This window comes from Camellia sinensis, chromosome 7, assembly GCF_055761805.1.
Source record: "Camellia sinensis isolate YWXY chromosome 7, ASM5576180v1, whole genome shotgun sequence".
NCBI lineage: Eukaryota > Viridiplantae > Streptophyta > Magnoliopsida > Ericales > Theaceae > Camellia > Camellia sinensis.
The window spans coordinates 141,667,663-141,685,403 of record NC_138967.1 but is presented as its reverse complement, the minus strand read 5'-3'; the positions used below and the strand labels follow the sequence as shown (position 1 = coordinate 141,685,403).

The 17,741-nt window shown below is 36.3% G+C and overlaps 2 protein-coding genes across 15 annotated transcripts; both read left to right on the top strand.

The window, feature by feature from the left end:
* The first annotated feature begins 4,781 nt into the window (after positions 1–4,781).
* Positions 4,782–8,776, top strand: LOC114264076 (uncharacterized). Of its 14 annotated transcripts, none has more exons than XM_082879477.1 (9): positions 4,782–5,041; positions 5,148–5,197; positions 5,305–5,343; positions 6,271–6,363; positions 6,825–6,870; positions 7,002–7,086; positions 7,383–7,459; positions 7,540–7,618; positions 8,283–8,776. In XM_082879477.1, exons 6-9 carry the CDS (start codon positions 7,057–7,059, stop codon positions 8,427–8,429), a joined length of 333 nt encoding a protein of 110 aa, XP_082735603.1. In that variant the 5' UTR covers positions 4,782–5,041; positions 5,148–5,197; positions 5,305–5,343; positions 6,271–6,363; positions 6,825–6,870; positions 7,002–7,056; the 3' UTR covers positions 8,430–8,776. The 14 variants fall into 14 exon arrangements, with proteins under 14 accessions (XP_082735603.1, XP_082735605.1, XP_082735606.1 ...); XM_082879479.1 differs by having other exon boundaries at positions 5,305–5,399; XM_082879480.1 differs by having other exon boundaries at positions 5,148–5,231.
* A 1,285-nt stretch (positions 8,777–10,061) lies between these two features.
* On the top strand, positions 10,062–16,516 carry LOC114264077 (F-box protein At3g07870). Its single transcript, XM_028204686.2, has 2 exons — positions 10,062–10,147; positions 15,394–16,516. The coding sequence occupies exons 1-2, from the start codon at positions 10,062–10,064 to the stop codon at positions 16,514–16,516; spliced, it is 1,209 nt and encodes a 402-aa protein (XP_028060487.2).
* Positions 16,517–17,741: the final 1,225 nt, after the last annotated feature.

Below are 17,741 nucleotides of genomic sequence, written 5' to 3'. Positions count from 1 at the left end.
ACAATTTGCCGGATTTGGACTCTTTGGTTCAGATTAAGAACCGTGACAATTTGAGAGTCCTGAACTGTAGTGAACCCAATATGAACAGAACGGGACTCATCCTCCCGGGGCGTTTGGGGACGTCCACAGGATGTTAATCAATCTTACATGTGGCACTTGAAACTCGGTCATATCAATTTAGAACGTCTAAATAGATTGGTCAAGGATGGGCCTTTAGATTTTTTGAAAATTGAGCCCTATCCAATTTGTGAGCCCTGCATGCAAGGAAAAATGTCTAAAATTCCATTTTTGGGAAAAGGAATTAGAGCCACAAAAGTTTTGGGATTAATACGCACAGATGTTTGTGGTCCAATAAATCACATGGCAAGAGGTGGTTTTTACTATTTCATTACATTCACCGATGATTATTCTAGGTATGGTTATTTGTACCTAATGAAACATAAGTCTGAATCCTTTGAAAAGTTCAAGGAATTTCGTAATGAAGTAGAAAAGCAACTTGGAAAAAGCATCAAAGCTCTCCCATCAGATCGTGGGGGAGAATACCTTTTAGATGATTTTTGAAATTATTTAAAAGAGAATGGTATCATATCTCAATTAATCCCCACGGCACACCACAAAATAATGGGGTGGCTGAAAGAAGAAATAGAACCTTATTAGATATGGTTCATTCAATGATGAGCATGTCAGAACTGCCAATTTCCTTTTGGGGATTTGCATTAGAAACTACTATTTATTTGTTGAATAGAGTTCCTACTAAATCAGTTCCTAAAACTCCATATGAATTATGGACTGGAAAAAAAGCCTAGTCTAAAGCATATTAGGATATGGGGCTGTCCAGCACATGTGAAAAAGCAAAATGTTGATAAACTGGAATTGAGAACTGATATATGCATTTTCCTTGGATATCCTAAGATGACATTTGGTTACTATTTTTATAATCCTAAAGAACAAAAAATTATTGTTAGCAGAAATGCTATTTTTTTAGAAGATGATTATATTTTCAATGAAAATAGAACAAGAATTGTTCTTGAAGAAGTAACTGACATTTCAATAGATGGGGCAAGTAGTCAAAGTGAAGGACAAATAAGTAAGCCCACTGAACCAATTGTTGCACAAGAACCTCGGCGTGGTAAAAGGATCATTAGACCTCCAGTTAAGTTATCGCTGTTAAATGAGATTTATCAGATGGAATCAGAATTGTCTGATGATGATCCATTTACATACGAAGAGGCAATTAATGACAAAGATGATGGGCATTGGCAAAAAGCCATGGAATCTGAAATGGACTCAATGTATTCTAATAAGGTTTGGACCTTAGTAGATAAACTTGAGGGTATTAAACCCATAGGTTGAAAATGGGTATATAAAAGAAAATTAGGACCTAATGGAAAGGTAGAGACCTACAAAGCAAGACTAGTGGCGAAAGGGTATAACCAAAAGGCTGGTATCGATTATGAAGAAACTTTTTCACCAGTAGCCATGCTAAAGTCCATAAGGATTCTTTTGTTAATTGCTGCACACTATGATTTTGAAATTTGGCAAATGGATGTTAAAACTACATTTTTGAATGGCTATATACAAGAAGAAATTTATATGCACCAACCAGAAGGTTTTATATCTCATGGTGCAGAAAATAAAGCGTGCAAATTAATGAGGTCCATTTATGGTCTCAAGCAAGCATCTCGGAGTTGGAATATTTGTTTTGATGAGGCAATCAAATCGTTTGGTTTCTCGCAAAATATGGACGAACCTTGTGTTTACAAGAAGGTCAGTGGGAGTGCCAAAGTATTTTTGGTTCTCTATGTTGATGACATACTACTCATTGGGAATAATGTAGGAGTAATGTCATCAGTCAAAGTATGGTTATCTAATCACTTCGCAATGAAAGACCTTGGTGAAGCTAGTTATATACTCGGGATCAAATTGTTTAGAGACCGAAAGAAAAAATTACTTGGGCTCTCACAAGTCAATTATATTGACAAAGTCCTGGCAAGATTTAGCATGCAAGATTCCAAGAAAGGGTTCCTACCCTTTAGGCATGGAATTCATCTCTCTAAGGGAATGGCACCAAAAACACAAGAGGAGAGAGAAAAAATGAGAAATATTCCTTATGCTTCGGTAGTGGGAAGTCTCATGTATGCAACGCTTTGTACTAGGCCTGACATTTGTTACATAGTGAGCGTTGTGAGTAGATACCAATCCAATCCAGGTCCAGAGCATTGGACAGCAGTGAAACACATTTTGAAATATTTGAAAAGGACTAAACACTATTTTCTAGTGTTTGATAGTGAAAATTTGGTTGTTGAAGGTTACACTGATTTAGATTTTCAATCTGATATCGATGATAGAAAATCAACTTCTGGTTTTGTTTTCACTCTTGGAAAAGGAGCAATAAGTTGGAGAAGTTGCAAGCAAGATACTACCGCAAATTCTACAACTGAAGCAGAGTATGTGGCTGCAAGTGAAGCTGCAAAGGAAGCTGTTTGGATTCGCAAGTTCATTCAAGAACTAGGTGTTGTCCCAACAATTGAATCTTCCATAATTGTTTATTGTGACAATACCGACGCTATTGCACATGCTATTGAGCCTAGGGCTCATCGAAGGACAAAGCACATTGAGCGTAGATTTCACTTGATACGTGATATCATTCATAGAGGAGACATGTCAATAGCAAAGATTGCATCAACTGAAAATGTTGCAGATCCTTTCACAAAAGCCTTAACTCATAAGGTTTTTGAAAAGCACTTGGAGATAATGGGCATTAAATACATGTGTAATTGGTTTTATGTGCAAGTGGGAGAATGTTAGCATTTGTGCCTTCAAAAACCAATTTGTTGACTTTATTGACTAATTAAATAAATTGCTTAGCATTTTATTTTGCACTTTGTATATTATTATTATGGGTAATGTTATATTTAATGTTACATATGTTGTGAACATAAGGTCCCTTGGGTAACATTGTAGAAAAACATGCTAATAGTTAATGAACCAAAAGCTGGGAGTTATGATTTTTCGGTGCCTTGTAGACCCAATTAATGTTCTAGGCTATGGGTGTTGATTGGGCGTCGCACTACTATGGCCTACACTTGTTTTGCTGCTATATGATAGCATGATTAACTCCATCATTGAGGTAGTGACCTTAAGCAAATAGGTGGATATTATGCAATAAGTACATGCACTGAACATGATTCATTTTAAGAACACGTATGGAATGATCACTGTCAGTTTAAAAGGTAGTCCTATTACAATACACTTATTTTCCTTTGACTTGAGAGGCTTGTATAAATTAATTAACTATTCATTTAACTTTGACATTGTCAATCGGTGACGCCGAACCAAAGGCTATACAGGGACATGTTGGGTTATGTGAGTAGTAATTGATTTATATAGGTGCTTAACATGGAATCCACCATTCTCAAAGTGAGAAAGTATATTCAAGCAATTTTTCCTATTAACGTTGGATCAAAAGAAAACCGTCCGGTTAATTTTTCGTAAAAATATTTTATACATATATAATTGTAAAAATACTATTTTTGGAAAATGCTTTTAGGGTCCAATTAGAAGAAAGAAAAATTTAGAATTCGGTTACATGAGTTAGGACTTTTGATAGTGATAAATTTGTCCATACCTAATAGCTCATGTGGAATATAGTTTGGTGGAAGGAAATTTGTGATTAATTGTAAGAAATGGCCTCACTTGTAATTCTCTACTTTTAGGGGTTTAATTGTAATGTGTTGATGGACATTATTGCAATTAGTGGTAGTTCTATATTATCTGTTTAAAAGATAATTAATGAAAAATTGGATAAGTTGTATCCTGCATATTTAAGATAAAAGATACATCTTTTATTTTATCCCCACAACTAAAAGATAGAGATCCCTAAGGATCCCACCTACATGCAAACTTTATCATGTGTTGTGTGTATATATTAGATGTATTTGATACAAAAATTTGCCATCAAAATTTTTAAGGTCTGTAGAAAATATATACACAAAAATAAATCAAAGAGGGTGCAAGGTGAATCACTTTGGAGGCGAGACACTTGGATCGCTTGGTGAGGTATTATCAACAACACACTTGGATTGAGGTACTTTAGATTGTGTAATCAGGTAGTGTTTCTTTGAAAAGTGTTTTTAAAAATAAATTATTTTTCTGCAAACTTTCAGGGGGGGTTCCCAAATTAACCGTGACCATGGCTTAGTGATTGGTAAGAAAATCTCTTGGCGTTACAAGAAAATACATTTTTGGCGACCACTTTTGGCTACCAAATGGCTTTTAGTCGCCAAAAGTTACGGAATTGGCTACTAAAAATAATATTAGTCGGCAAAAGTCAAATTTTTAGCTACTAATTTTTTTTAGTCGGGGAATATTGATTATTGGCGACTAAAAAAAATTTAGTAGCTAAAAATATTACAATTTGCGACTAAAAGAAATTTAGTCGCCAAAAATGCTAGAAATTGGCGACAAAAAATAAATTTAGTCGCCGTAGGTAGAGATTTGGCTACTAAAACCTTTAGTCGGCAAATGTAAAATAAAAAATTAATTTTTATCTTTGGCGACCAAAATTTTGGTAGCCAAAAAGATTGTTTTCAGCGACAAAATTGAATTTTAGTCGCCAAAGAAGTAAAATGTTTTGGAGGGAGACCTTCCAAATATTTAGAGGGATTTATAAAATACCTTTAGCGACCAATATCGATAGTCGCCAATAACCATTTATATAACACATCTCACGGTCTCACCAAACCAAACCCAACCCTGAACCATTAATAGCGCCTCTCTCTCTCTCTCTCTCTCTCTCTCTCTCTCTCTCTCTTTAGCGTCCTTCTCCTTCTTCCTCTCCCTCACCGCCGCTCCTCTCCCTTCCACTCTCACCGGTGCTCCTCCTCGCGTTGGCCGACAACCGGAGCACCGATTTACCTCCTTGTTGGTCACCGTCGCCTGAGATCCTCTCTCTCTCTCTCGGCTCTGTTTTTCTGTCTCTCAAAAACCCATACAGCTTCACATACACGCTCACACATAGGTTCTTCAAATAGGTAACAAGGTATGATTTCTAATGCATAATACTCTGTTGGGTCATTCACTTTTTGCTCTAATTCTAGCTTTCCATTAATGGGTTCCATCAATTTTGTTAAAAGGCTGCCCTAAAGCTTCCAGCAGCAAGATTTACCAGATCATTTCCCACGAATGAAATGTTACAGTGAGGGACTTTACGTCACTCAATTTGATTCATTGTAGGCTTGCAGTATTCCATGGTTAGGTTTAGTTTCTTCTTTATTAATGGATTTCTAATAATTTTCATTGCAGAGAGACAAAGTCGTGTTGCCATTGTTATTAAGGCTACAGGTGAAAGCTCTGAATCTTCGACTTCTCTTAGTGTTGTTAAATCTGTACAAAATGTTGTGAGTCCCCCCCCTCTCTCTCTCTCTCTCATAATTGTTTTATTGCCAATTGTTTTTAATAAAAAAAATAGTGAAACTATTTGGAAAAGGTTGCAATTTGGGTCTATGATCTTGTACTTTCTGATTCAAGCTGAGTTGTTGTTATGAAGTAAAAAGGTTGCAATTTTCAATTCTTCTTTATTTGAATTTCTTTGATTATGATGATTACATAATTTGATGATTCTGAAACAAAGACTAGGTACAACTTGAAGATTTGTTGTGTGTTCCTCGAATTATGAACATATAGGGGCTTCTTGCATTTTTTTTACACATATTGTCACCAACCTTTTGATCCTTCAGTAAATTAATTGGGATGTGAAGTATTTTTGCTGTATCATGAACTATTTATTTGATTGTTTCCATAAATAACTTTCCTCAGTAATTTGTTTGATACCAGTGCAAACCACATTATCTAAGCAACCTTCCCTCCTTAGTGTCTATTTTCTTCTTAGTTAGCTAAGCTATGTTGTGCACATATATCACTTTACCCTTGGATCTAAATGAATAAATTTGGGAGCTATAACAAATCAACCATGTTGCTTTGTCCTGCAATTTTTTGTTTTAGATGAGTGCCACACATAGCTATGTCTATAGACATGCGCTTGAAATACTTGCCTGAGTCCATACACCAGTTACATTGGCTTGTAAGGCCTCCTTGCCTGATTTTTTATTTTTATTTTTATTTTTTGTTAGAACGCCTTTTTATCATTTTAATTATCTCTGTTAGAATAACTTAAATTGTTGTTTTATGCTTAAGCATATCATTGTGCAGATGATCATTTATTGTCTTGCTTATGGTGTACTTAATTATTATTGTTGCTGAGATAACCAGAATCCAGGAGTTCCCCCTATTGCAGCCTCAAAGCTTTCACCGCTTCCTCCTGAACCTGTTGACTATTATGCCCTTGTCATGGATTCCCTGAAGGTCTATCACAACCTTGTTCTATTTTTAGACACCTTAAAATTACCCTATGAGGCCTAAATACTACATTTTCTATTTTGTGCACTTTAGGCATAATTCATCTTTATGGGTAATCAATTATCAATTTTGATGTTGAATGTGAAAACTACCTTCATGATTGTATGCTGCTTCTCCCAAAGACTTGTGTCACATACCCTCCCTGTGTGTGTGTGTGTGTGTGTGTGTGTGTGTGTGTGTGTGTGTGTCTGCGTGTTTTGGGGAGAGGCTTATAGTCATCTACATCAACTACCTTTCATGTTCAAATCATGGAATTCTGATGAAATTTCTTTGAATTTCCCAAATTTGAGGATTTTTTTTTTTTTTAACATTAATTTCCAAAATGACATCAAAAAATTGATATGAAATGGAAATTGGGATCTATTTGGGAATTTTCTGTTATAAAATTGTCTGTTAACCCATTACAGGACTGATAGTGCATTGAAGTTTGGGTGGTTTTTCTTGAGTTAGGTGGTAAGCTTTTGCATCTTCTAGTTAGATTTGTTTTCAACATTAGCGTGCCATGTAGCTTTGTTTTAGAAACTTTCTTGATATTTTGAGGTATTTAAATTACCTAATCTTTGGTTTCATTTGTTCCACATCAGGTATTATGCCAAAAATATTACCGGAGATATCTATGAATCTGGGTGGATTAGTGAGATGTACGGTTATTCTTTTGGTACAATAGAGGTATGCGCTCACATTTCATTTACAAATTTCTTGAGCTCCCTTTGAAACGACTGATCATCTCCCTGTTTGGTTTCATTTTCAAAATCTTTTTCTTGGTGGATAAAATGAAAAATAAAAAACACTTATTATTTTCATATGGTTTTCTCGCTTCATGCTCCATTGTCTTTGATAATCTTTTCGTAGGCATTGAAGTTTGGCAACCAATAATCATTTGAATTAGTATCCCAAATCATTTGAATTAGTATAATCATTTAAGATACATGGTATACTGATTTCAAGTGTTGTTTACCATGCAGTATGTCACCCGCTATTCACGAAAATCCTTACGAGTCCTTGGTAGTGTAGGCGAGCCTATAAATCCTAGTGCATGGAGGTTACAAGCTCTGCTCTTGTTGCTGGAATACATTTTTTGAACACAAGAAGTATGACACGTTTTCTTTTTCATCTTAACAGGTGGTTTTTCAATATAGTTGGAGATTCAAGATGCCTCATATCTGACACTTGGTGGCAAACAGAGACAGGTGGCTTTATGGTAGGTTTTGTCCCTCACTTCTTCTCGGTATATCTGCTGGCTCTTGAAACAATTTGTTTTCTACATTTTACTATGTTCTAGAGTTGACAAAATATATATGGGGAACTACTGAACTCAATCACTTGCTGTAATGAAATTATATAACTACATGAAATCAACCTCTTATGTGTCAATTTCTAAATCATTTAGCTTCCTTGATTTGCCCTGTATATACAGATTTACATAATACAGGGTATATGCAGTTCTGTATAATGTATGAAATGAAAGGGGGATTTGGGAAGGTATTTGGAAATGAAAAGGAAAAAAGTGAATGTGTATCTTAATGGTTAAGTAGAGTAGAGTAATAAATGTGTATCTTAATGGTTGAGTAGGAGACAAAATCAACCCGAATTTTCTCTTTTGTGTGGCCTCATTTGTGGAGAGCACCATATGCTGTGACTTTGTGAGGATTAATTGAATGCATTTTAATGGACTATGGAGAATCACTTCCTTCATAAATCAAAAAAGATATAAAGAAACAAGAAGTAAGCAAAAAATATATATTTTTTTGGTATGTAATGTGTTGATCTGCAAGTGCAATGTGCTGATCTATATGATTCGCTTCACTTTTTAATTTGCTGAAATTTTTCTCAAGTGAGACCATGTTGCTGGATTTTGATGCCAGGAATCATCCTCTGCTCAATATATATTGCAGCAGTACACTGCAGCTTGCGGAGGACAAAAGCTTCAGAATGCTGTTGTCAATGCTTATGCAATGGGTAAGGTGAGGATGTTAGCTTCTGATATCGAGACAGCCACAAAGGTCATATAGAAAAGGAATTCCTCCAAAGCTGCAGAGTTAGGTGGGTTTGTGCTCTGGCAAATGAATCCAGATATGTGGTATGTGGAGCTGGCTCTTGGTGGCAGCAAAATTCATGCTGGATGTAACGGCAAGCTTGTTTGGAGGCACACACCGTGGCTATTTCAGCCAGAAAACTGGGCTCCTTGTACACCTTGAAGACTCCCATTTGACTCGCATCCAAAGCAATGGCACGGATGCTGTGTAGTTGGTTTTTCTTGTATTATGTATGAAATTAAATTATTGATGTTGGATTAGACTTGGTTCTTATGGAATTTGTAATATATATATATAATTGGACGTTCAATATTAATTTTGTTGGATGGTTGGAACCAAAATGTGTGCACGTTGTTGAATGCTTGATAACATATTTAGCGTTGATGGATTATATTGTTTATACATGGTACATGTTGTATTAATAATGGATACAAGTTGTTTAGAAATTTTTTTTTTTAAAAAAAAAACACGTTAAAGTATTTGGCCGCCAAATATTTTGGTAGCTAAATAAGTTTGTCAAATGTTTTGGTGACTAAGAATTTAGTAGCAAAAACATAACCCAATGCACTTTTAGTGACTAACACTTTAGTCGCCGAATGCACCTTTTGCCGACTAAATACAGTTTGGTAGCCAAATGTGTACTTTCGGCGACTAATTATTTAGTAGCTGAAGGTGACACCTTCCCCGACCACAACAACTTAGTAGCCAAAAAGCCTCATTCGGTGACTAAAGGTTTTAGTGGCAGAAACATAACATTTGTCGACTAAACTAATATTAGTAGCCAAATGTAGTCACTTTCGGCTACCAAACGAAATTTAGTCGCCAATACTATCGCCGACAGGGTAAAGGCGATGAGCTTGGCGACAAAATATTTTAGTCGCTAAATCGTTTCAGCGACTAAATATTGGACTTTTGGTGACCAATATTTTGGTAGCCAAAAGTGACATTTCTTGTAGTGTGGGTGAGATTTTGAGCGTCACATAAACTATTAAAATTGTTGAAATTATTATAATGGTTGTTACATTTCTCATGGTATTAATTATTATGGTTTGATTATTTTCTCTTAAAAAGAATGGTAGGTTAGTTATATTTTCTTACTGTGTTGCAAAACTCATGGCATATATTTTGTTGCCCTAACGTTTCATGCCAGATTATATCGAAAAAGGGACTGAGGCTGAATTTGGAGCTGCTGCTAATATTGAACCTTGGCTAACTTAAAGTCCAGACTTTATCAAAATAAAATTTTATTATCTCTTGTATTAGTATTTAAAAATGTTGTGACGTTGAATGTGAACTTGTAATTTTATTTTTGTTGTTGAACTTTGACTAAATTTCCTAATTAGTTGTTAAAATTTTATTTAGCAAGTTATTTGTTATTTAAATTTTATGATGTTCCAAAAAAAAATTTGGGGCGTCACAGTGACTCAGCTAGAGAGAGAGAGAGAGAGAGAGGAGCTTCATGATTGAAATTGAACTGGAGAAAAAGAAGAGCTTCACGAGAATGAGAGGGCTTCAAACTTCGAACAAGAGGACGAACGATGGAAAGCAGATACCAGATGGGTTGAGAACTAGAGTCACGACTTCTGAGGTGGGTTGCGAGTTTCAGAGATGCGAACAAAGGCCGTGATTCAAGCAAAGTCAGAAGTTGATCGTGCTACTAGTGAAAGGAAGGTCAAGAGATCGCCAGAAGAAAGGTAAGAAAGAAAGAGATCGCAAGTTCAGATGTGGTTGGGTTATAGCGGTGGTGGGTAAGAATACGTTGATGGATGGCGGGATGGTAGACACGGGTCAATGGGAGGTTGGAGAGGGGTGGCCGATAACGAATAACGGCAGGAATAAACTGAGGAGAGTCGTCGTAGTGTATCGCTGAAACTATAGTGGTTGAGGGTTAGGGTTTTGAGAGGTTCAAAGAAGGGGGATATAATTGGGATTAATGTGGGGGGTTCAAGAGAAAATAAGAGGCACTTAATTAAGTGAGTATGAGTTCAAAGAAGTAGAAAATCCAAAAAAATAAGATAAGAATAAATAGCAACTCTCTTTTTAATATATATATATATACCTATTTTTTGAATTCACCTTAAGTTTTCTAAAAGTCAAGGCTGGTCCTACATCCAAATCTTGCCTTAGGTAAAAATTATATCTAAACCTGGGAATGGTTATTTTTTCCTGCTCCACCTGCATCTCTCATATTGCCCCTCAGATTATTCTTATCTCGAAAAAGAAGTGGGATAAGAACGAATTTTGCATCCTGCTCTCATTTTAACCACTCTCGCCCTACTTATATTTACTATGTGTAAAATATATATATATATATATATATTATTTATTTATTTATTATTATTATAAAATTAAATCAAAATATTAGACTTAATATTCATTTTTACTTATGTCTTTATCACCTTACATTTTTTTTTAAAATTTTTATTTTTAAGTTATAAAATTAATTCCATCATTGCCGCCACCAATCTGATTTGATGCAGAGCTAAGGCAGAAAACGACCAGCCCGCCCCCTGGCTATCCTCTATTCAATACACAATTCATGAGCAAGGCTGCCGACAAACACCAAACGAGAAATTATTTAACGTTCGTATAGCAAGTAAGAAAATGTTTAGTAATTCAAAATTTTGTGATTTAAATAGCTTAAATCTATCAAAACGATGTCGTTTTAGATCGTTTTACACTTAAAATGAGGTCGTTTTGAATGATTTGAACCATTTGAGGCACAAAATTTTGAGTTACCTAACATTGTTGTAGCAAATGTTAGATGATACCCTAAATAAAGAGTTATTAATCTAAATTACAAGATCTATCATTTTTATATGAAAAATGTTATTTATCTTAAATTTTTTATTAAATAAATAATTAAATATTTCATATGGGTGCGAGGTTCACAAAATAAAAAAATTTAATACCTCTAATATTATCTTTTTATATTAAAATTTTAAAAAATAAAATATTAAGTATTAACTTGTAAAAAAAATAGAACATTATCCCCAGAACATTTAAATAATTTCTCACAACACCTTATGCCAGGAACCCATTCCAAGAAGAAACAGCGTGATGCCTTGATAGTAGTGCCTATCCAATCTTTCACCGACACACTCAGAATTTGTATTTAAACTTATTAATATGTTATTCATATTTATTTCAATAATAACCTCACAATTAGAGATAATTATTTTTTCCTCTGACTATATTCTCGCATTCCCTCTGCTCTACACCAATTTTGTAAACAAATTTTTCTATATATATAATACATATTATTCAATTATTTTTTAATATTTTAAAATAAAACTTAAAATATTATAATTAATATTTTATTTTACTTATTTACTTTTCATCTTATTTTTTTTAATCTTCATTAATTATAAATTATTATTCATAATATATTATATTATCTATAATTTTTATTAATATTTACATTTTTTAAGTTATAAAATTAATCTAGTTCCACCATCAACTCGTCTGCGAGCTGGGACGGGCCCGGTCTGTTGACAATGTGAATATTCACATTGACATGTTAACATTTACATTAATAGGAGTGTAAAATTGGCCCGCGTCCCGTGGCGGCGCGAAATCCGCCCACGGTCCATGGGCGGCCCGGGGCGGGCTCGGTCCGGTCTGTTGACAATGTAAATATTCATGTTGACATGTTGACATTCACATTGATAAGAATATAAAATTGGTCTGCGGCCCATGGGCGGCGAAAAGCCCGGCCATGGCCCGGGGCGAGCCCGGCCCGGCCCGTTGTCAATGTGAATATTCACATTGACATGTTAACATTCACATTGATAAGAGTATAAAATTGGCTAGCGTCCCGTGGGCGGCCAAAAGCCCGCCCGTTGACAATGTGAATATTCACATCGACATGTTAACATTCACATTGATAGGAGTGTAAAATTAGCCCCTGCCCCATGCCTGCCCGAAACCCGCCCACGGCCCGTGGACGGCCCGGGGCGGGCCCGGTCCGTTGACAATGTGAATATTCACATTGACATGTTAATATTCACATTAATAAGAGTATAAAATTGGCCCGCGCAACGTGGCTGCCCAAAACCCGCCCACGGCCCGTAGGCAGCCCGGGACAGGCCCGGCCCGGCCTGTTGACAATGTGAATATTCACATTGACATGTTAACATTCACATTGATAAGAGTATAAAATTGGCCCGTGCCCTGTGGCTGCCCGAAACCCGCCCATAGCCCATGGGCGGCCCGGGGCGGGCCCGGCCCGGCCTATTGTTAATGTAAATATTAACATTTACATTGATAAGAGTATAGAATTGGCCCGCGGCTCATGGGCCGAGGCGGGCCCGACCCGGCCCATTGACAATGTGAATATTCACATTGACAATGTGAATATTCACATTGACATGTTAACATTCACATTGATAAGAGTGTAAAATTGGCCCGCAACCCGTGGGCGGCCTGAAGTTCGATCGCAGCCCGAGGCGGGCTTGGCCCGACCCGTGACAATATAAATATTCACATTGACATGTTAACATTAACATTGATAGAAGTGTAAAATTTGCCCGCTGCCCGAAGCTCGCCTGCGGCCCAGGGTAGGCCCGGTCCGGTCCGTTGACAATGTGAATATTCACATTGACATGTTAACATGTACATTGATAGGAATGTAGAATTGGCCCGCCGCTCGTGGGCTGCTCGAAGCCCGCCCACAGCCCGGGGCAGGCTCGTTTGGGTCCAGGCCCGAGCATGTCCGAGACCCTAGGCTAGGGCCTCGGCCATCACTTTGAAGCCCGACCCGGCCCAATGGCCCGCTTAAGGCCCATTCAAGGCTCGGTCCGAGCCCCAGCCTGCCTGAGGTACAATGTCTTTTCTTGTGGAAAATAATAAAATTTTGGTAGAAAAAATTAAAAAGAATTAAAAAAAAATGGCCAGGCCCGCCCAAGCCCGGCCTAAGCTTGAGCCTAGGCCTAGGCCCACCGGTCCGACCCGAGACTATTGTTTTCGGGCCGCGGGCCAATTTTACACTCCTATCAATGTGAATGTTAATATGTCAATGTGAATATTCACATTGTCACGGGCCGAGCTGGGCTCACCCAGGGTCGCCCACGGGCTTCGGGCCGCCCATGGGATGCGAGTTAATTTTACACTCTTATCAATGTGAATGTTAACATGTCAATGTGAATATTCACATTATCAACGGGCCGGGCCCGCCCCGGCAACGGGCCGGTTTCGGGCTGCCCACAGGCCGCGGGCCAATTTTACAGTCCTATCAATGTGAATGTTAATATGTTAATGTGAATATTCACCTTGTCACGGGCCGGACCGGGTTCGCCCCGGCCGCCCATAGGCCGCGGGCTAATTTTACACTCCTATCAATGTGAATGTTAACATGTCAATGTTAATATTCACATTGTACATGGGCCGGGCCCCTACACATTGACGATATGAACATTTACATTGACGGTGTGAACATTCACATTAACGGTATTTTGGTAATTATGTCACCCATAGGACTTATTGAAACATAAGAAAATAATATGAACTAAATAGAACATAAGTAGATGAAAAGGGTATTTTGGTCTTCTTATCTCAAATAAGACCTAATAGAATAGTAAAAAAGAATATGGATTGGATGGAACATAAGTAATTAAAGATGGATTTATGGAAAAAGCTCTATTTATTTTTTGGGCAAAACTTTAGCCATATTTTCTGGACAAGAAGACCAAAAATACTAGAGGTCTTAAAAATTCTATCAAAAGTTATACCAAATGTTTTATATGAGTGTGGGATCTACATGAAACCTACCTTATATAGATTTCACACCCATATAAAATATTTAATAAAATTTTTAATAAAATATTTAATAAAATTTTTAATAAAATATTTAAGATATCGAGCATTACTCCAACAAGACAATACTTATTTTACACAGCCTAATATTCACAAAGCCAGCTTGATTGATTCAATTTCCCAAGCCAATCATCCACCTTTCCAAGACAAGTCAATAAATATTATTGGGAAAATAGAAATTCAATGTAAAATTGAAAAAATAATAATTGACTAAATTTTATAAATATTAATAATTAAAATTTTAATTTTTTTTTATGTATTTATAAATATATTTTTTAAAAGCCTACTAGGCTGTAATTCTCCAAATATTATTGGAGAAATTGCGTTACATTTTTACAAAATATTTCTAGATCAATTAAAAAAATTATGAATTTAATTATTAACATTTATAAATTTATAGATGGAGGGAACCCAATAATTATTAAAAAAAGAAAAAGGAAAAAGAAGAAGAAGCAAGCAAAGTTGGGGAATTATTCAATACTTTCGGAGCACTACGTGGATATACTTCAAGCCAATCACCAATTATTTAACCCCATGTTATTTCCTCATCCCAAACATAAATTGTGAACCCTTACACCTCTCCACCAATCAAAACCTCATAGAACACCACATGTCTATATTACGAAAGTACTGAATAATCACCCAGCAAAGTTTGATCCATGGGGCTAACGGTCAACCTCTGTTAAAGTAGATCACAAGACTATTTGGTGGTCACATGATGATGTTACTCAACTACCAAAATTCAGTAACAAGTCTACCAGAGCTGCCATTGTGCAGAATACAGATTGCTCAATCAATTCCATTGAGTGAAGCATTTCTCTTCTAATTTTCCTGTTATCTCTGCTCTGCAATCTTATATATACCACATGAAAACCCATAGTCTAGAGCCCAGGCTGGGTATTCAGTGCTACTCTTTCATTAATTTTTTTGAAAACAGTTTCATTTACCATGCATTTGTACTCTTTCCAACCCAATTAAAATCTGAAGCTTCATGGCCTATTAAAGTTAGCAACTTTGGGTTCAGATCAGAACCAACCGAGAGCTAGCTAAAGATGGACAAACTTCCAAGTGAAATCATCATCACCATACTCTCAACACTACCCATCAAATCCTTGATTTCTTGCAGGTGTGTATGCAAATCCTGGCTCAACTTAACCCATGATTCTCAACTCATAACCACTCACCTCCATCGATCATCTCAAAACGAGGACAATCTCAGTATCATCTTTGTAAGTTGCATCCTCATCAACCCCACTCATTTCAGAACTCGATTATCTTTCATAGACAACAACTATGGTGGAACAAATGACAATTACACTTGTGTAGATCTAAACCTGTCAATCCCAAACTTGAATAAGTTTGAAGTACTTGGTTCTTGCAATGGTCTACTTTGTTTATTTGATCCACTCACTAAAACCCTAAAATACATTTGCAATCCTTGCAATGGAGAGTATGCACCTCTTCCTAATCCCATAAGGCCATCACCATCATCAATATCAACATCAAGCCCTCTTCCTCTTGAAGTCGCGGTCGGGTTCGGATATCTTCCGCAAAGCAACGTATACAAGGTGATAGAGTTAGTTTACTACAGCAGTGCAATCTTCAGTGGTGATTCAAGGCCAGAGGCTCATGTCCTCACTCTCGGTGACCGTTCATGGCGCCATATAGGAAATGCTCCTTTTTCACTCATTCGCGGGTCGAAAGCTTCTCAAGCATTTGTCAATGGTGCTCTTCACTGGTTAAGTGATAGCCCTGGTTTTGATTGCATTGTTTCATTTGATGTTGGTGAAGAACAGTTTGGAGTGGTTCCACATCCTGAGTTTGAGTCAGGTCAACTTAACTACAGATTGGGAGTGTTGAGAGGGTGTCTCTCAGCTGCAAACTACAGTTATGCAGAGTATGCTGAGATGTGGGTGATGAATGAGTATGGTGTGAAGGAGTCTTGGACTAGGTATTTCAAAGTGAATTGCAGTGAGGTTGGGTTGAGAATAGGGTTTGTTCGGCCACTCTGTCGCCGGAGATCTGATGAGGTTTTGCTGTTACATGGAAGCTCTAGTCTGCTGTGTTATGATCCCATAACTAAGAGATTGAAGGAGCTTAGTATAGTTAGGTTACCACCTGCTTTCCAAGTGGTTACTCATGTTGGAAGTCTAGTTTCACCTCATAGTTTGTTAGATTGTTTGGTTGAGGAGAACAATGAGTGCACCAACTTGAATGTTGAAGCTGTGACAGAAGAACCAACAAAATAATTTACTCCAAATTGGTGAGATGGCACCATGATTTGAATGTTTGAGTAAAGTGAACAGAATGAGGTTACATTTTATATCACCATCTAAGTCATTTTCTTATTTTTTATGTTTGCTGCATTGCATGGACCAAATAGGGACACGACTTAGATGGTGCTATAAGATGGTTGTGATTGGTGGATATTGTGAAATCCACCATTTTATATGAGTGATGATGGAGGAACAATATGAAAATGTGATATTTTGTCATGCGTTTGTGACATAAACATGTGGTGTCAATGGGTATCAAATAAATAATTTTCTGCTTTTATTAATTGTAGGGTTATTAAAAAGTGCAAATCTACTTATGTAGCACCCTGTTGTGACATGTGATTTGAATTGTTAAAATTATGGTGAAAGAAAACATAGTGTTGAGTGACATATTTATGAGCTTAGAGCATCTCCAATGGTAGTAGGCATTTTACCTATTTAAATATTACTATAAAGTATACATTTTATTTTGCCTATCAACGATTTCATGTTTCTGCCCCAACCATGCTCTTTATTTTAGCTATTCATCCAAATACTATTAACTTTATAGAATGCCACGTCAGCAACAAAGATGGAGGGAAATAATCTTAATGATTAAATACATTTTGCCTAGCCTTGAAGGCTAGCTACATGTAGCTAGTGAATGTGAGCTGAGCCAAAATGCCTAAGCATATGCCTAGTGCATTGGAGTTGAAAAAAGTGAGTCACATTAGACATTTTGACTAACAAGCATCATAATGCCTAAAAGTGATTTGAATTATTAAAATTATGGTGAAAGAAAAATAGTATTGAGTGACATGTTTATAAGCTTACAAATTACAATGGAATGTTCAATAAGAAACCTGAGTAGTGAACAAGGTGCCTAATAGCGTAATCAATAAAATAAGGAAATACAATAAATTGGAAATATAAATTTGCACGAATTATTATATACGAAAAATCTTGTCTTGTATGCCTGAGTTATGCATTTTTATTTTGGGTTAATTTCACATGTTCTCTTAAATTATTATTTTTTTCTTTTAATATTCCATCTATAAATTTTGATATCATCTATTTAGTTCCTTAAATTTATGATTTCAGTACATATGGTTCAATTGGAGATACCCTTCCAAATTAGTAACAATACAAGTCTAACTTAATGAGCAAAAAAATAATTTACAATTCGAACAATTTAAATCATATAACTAATGACTCATCT

Coding starts and splice junctions, on each gene's coding strand:
- LOC114264076 (XM_082879486.1), top strand. CDS start 7,057: ATGTACGGTTATTCTTTTGGTACAATAGAG. Junction 7,087..7,382: donor ATTCTTTTGGTACAATAGAG/GTATGCGCTCAC, acceptor TTTACCATGCAG/TATGTCACCCGCTATTCACG. Junction 7,619..8,282: donor CAGAGACAGGTGGCTTTATG/GTAGGTTTTGTC, acceptor TTTTGATGCCAG/GAATCATCCTCTGCTCAATA.
- LOC114264077 (XM_028204686.2), top strand. CDS start 10,062: ATGCGAACAAAGGCCGTGATTCAAGCAAAGTCAGAAGTTGATCGTGCT. Junction 10,148..15,393: donor AAGAGATCGCCAGAAGAAAG/GTAAGAAAGAAA, acceptor GATTTCTTGCAG/GTGTGTATGCAAATCCTGGC.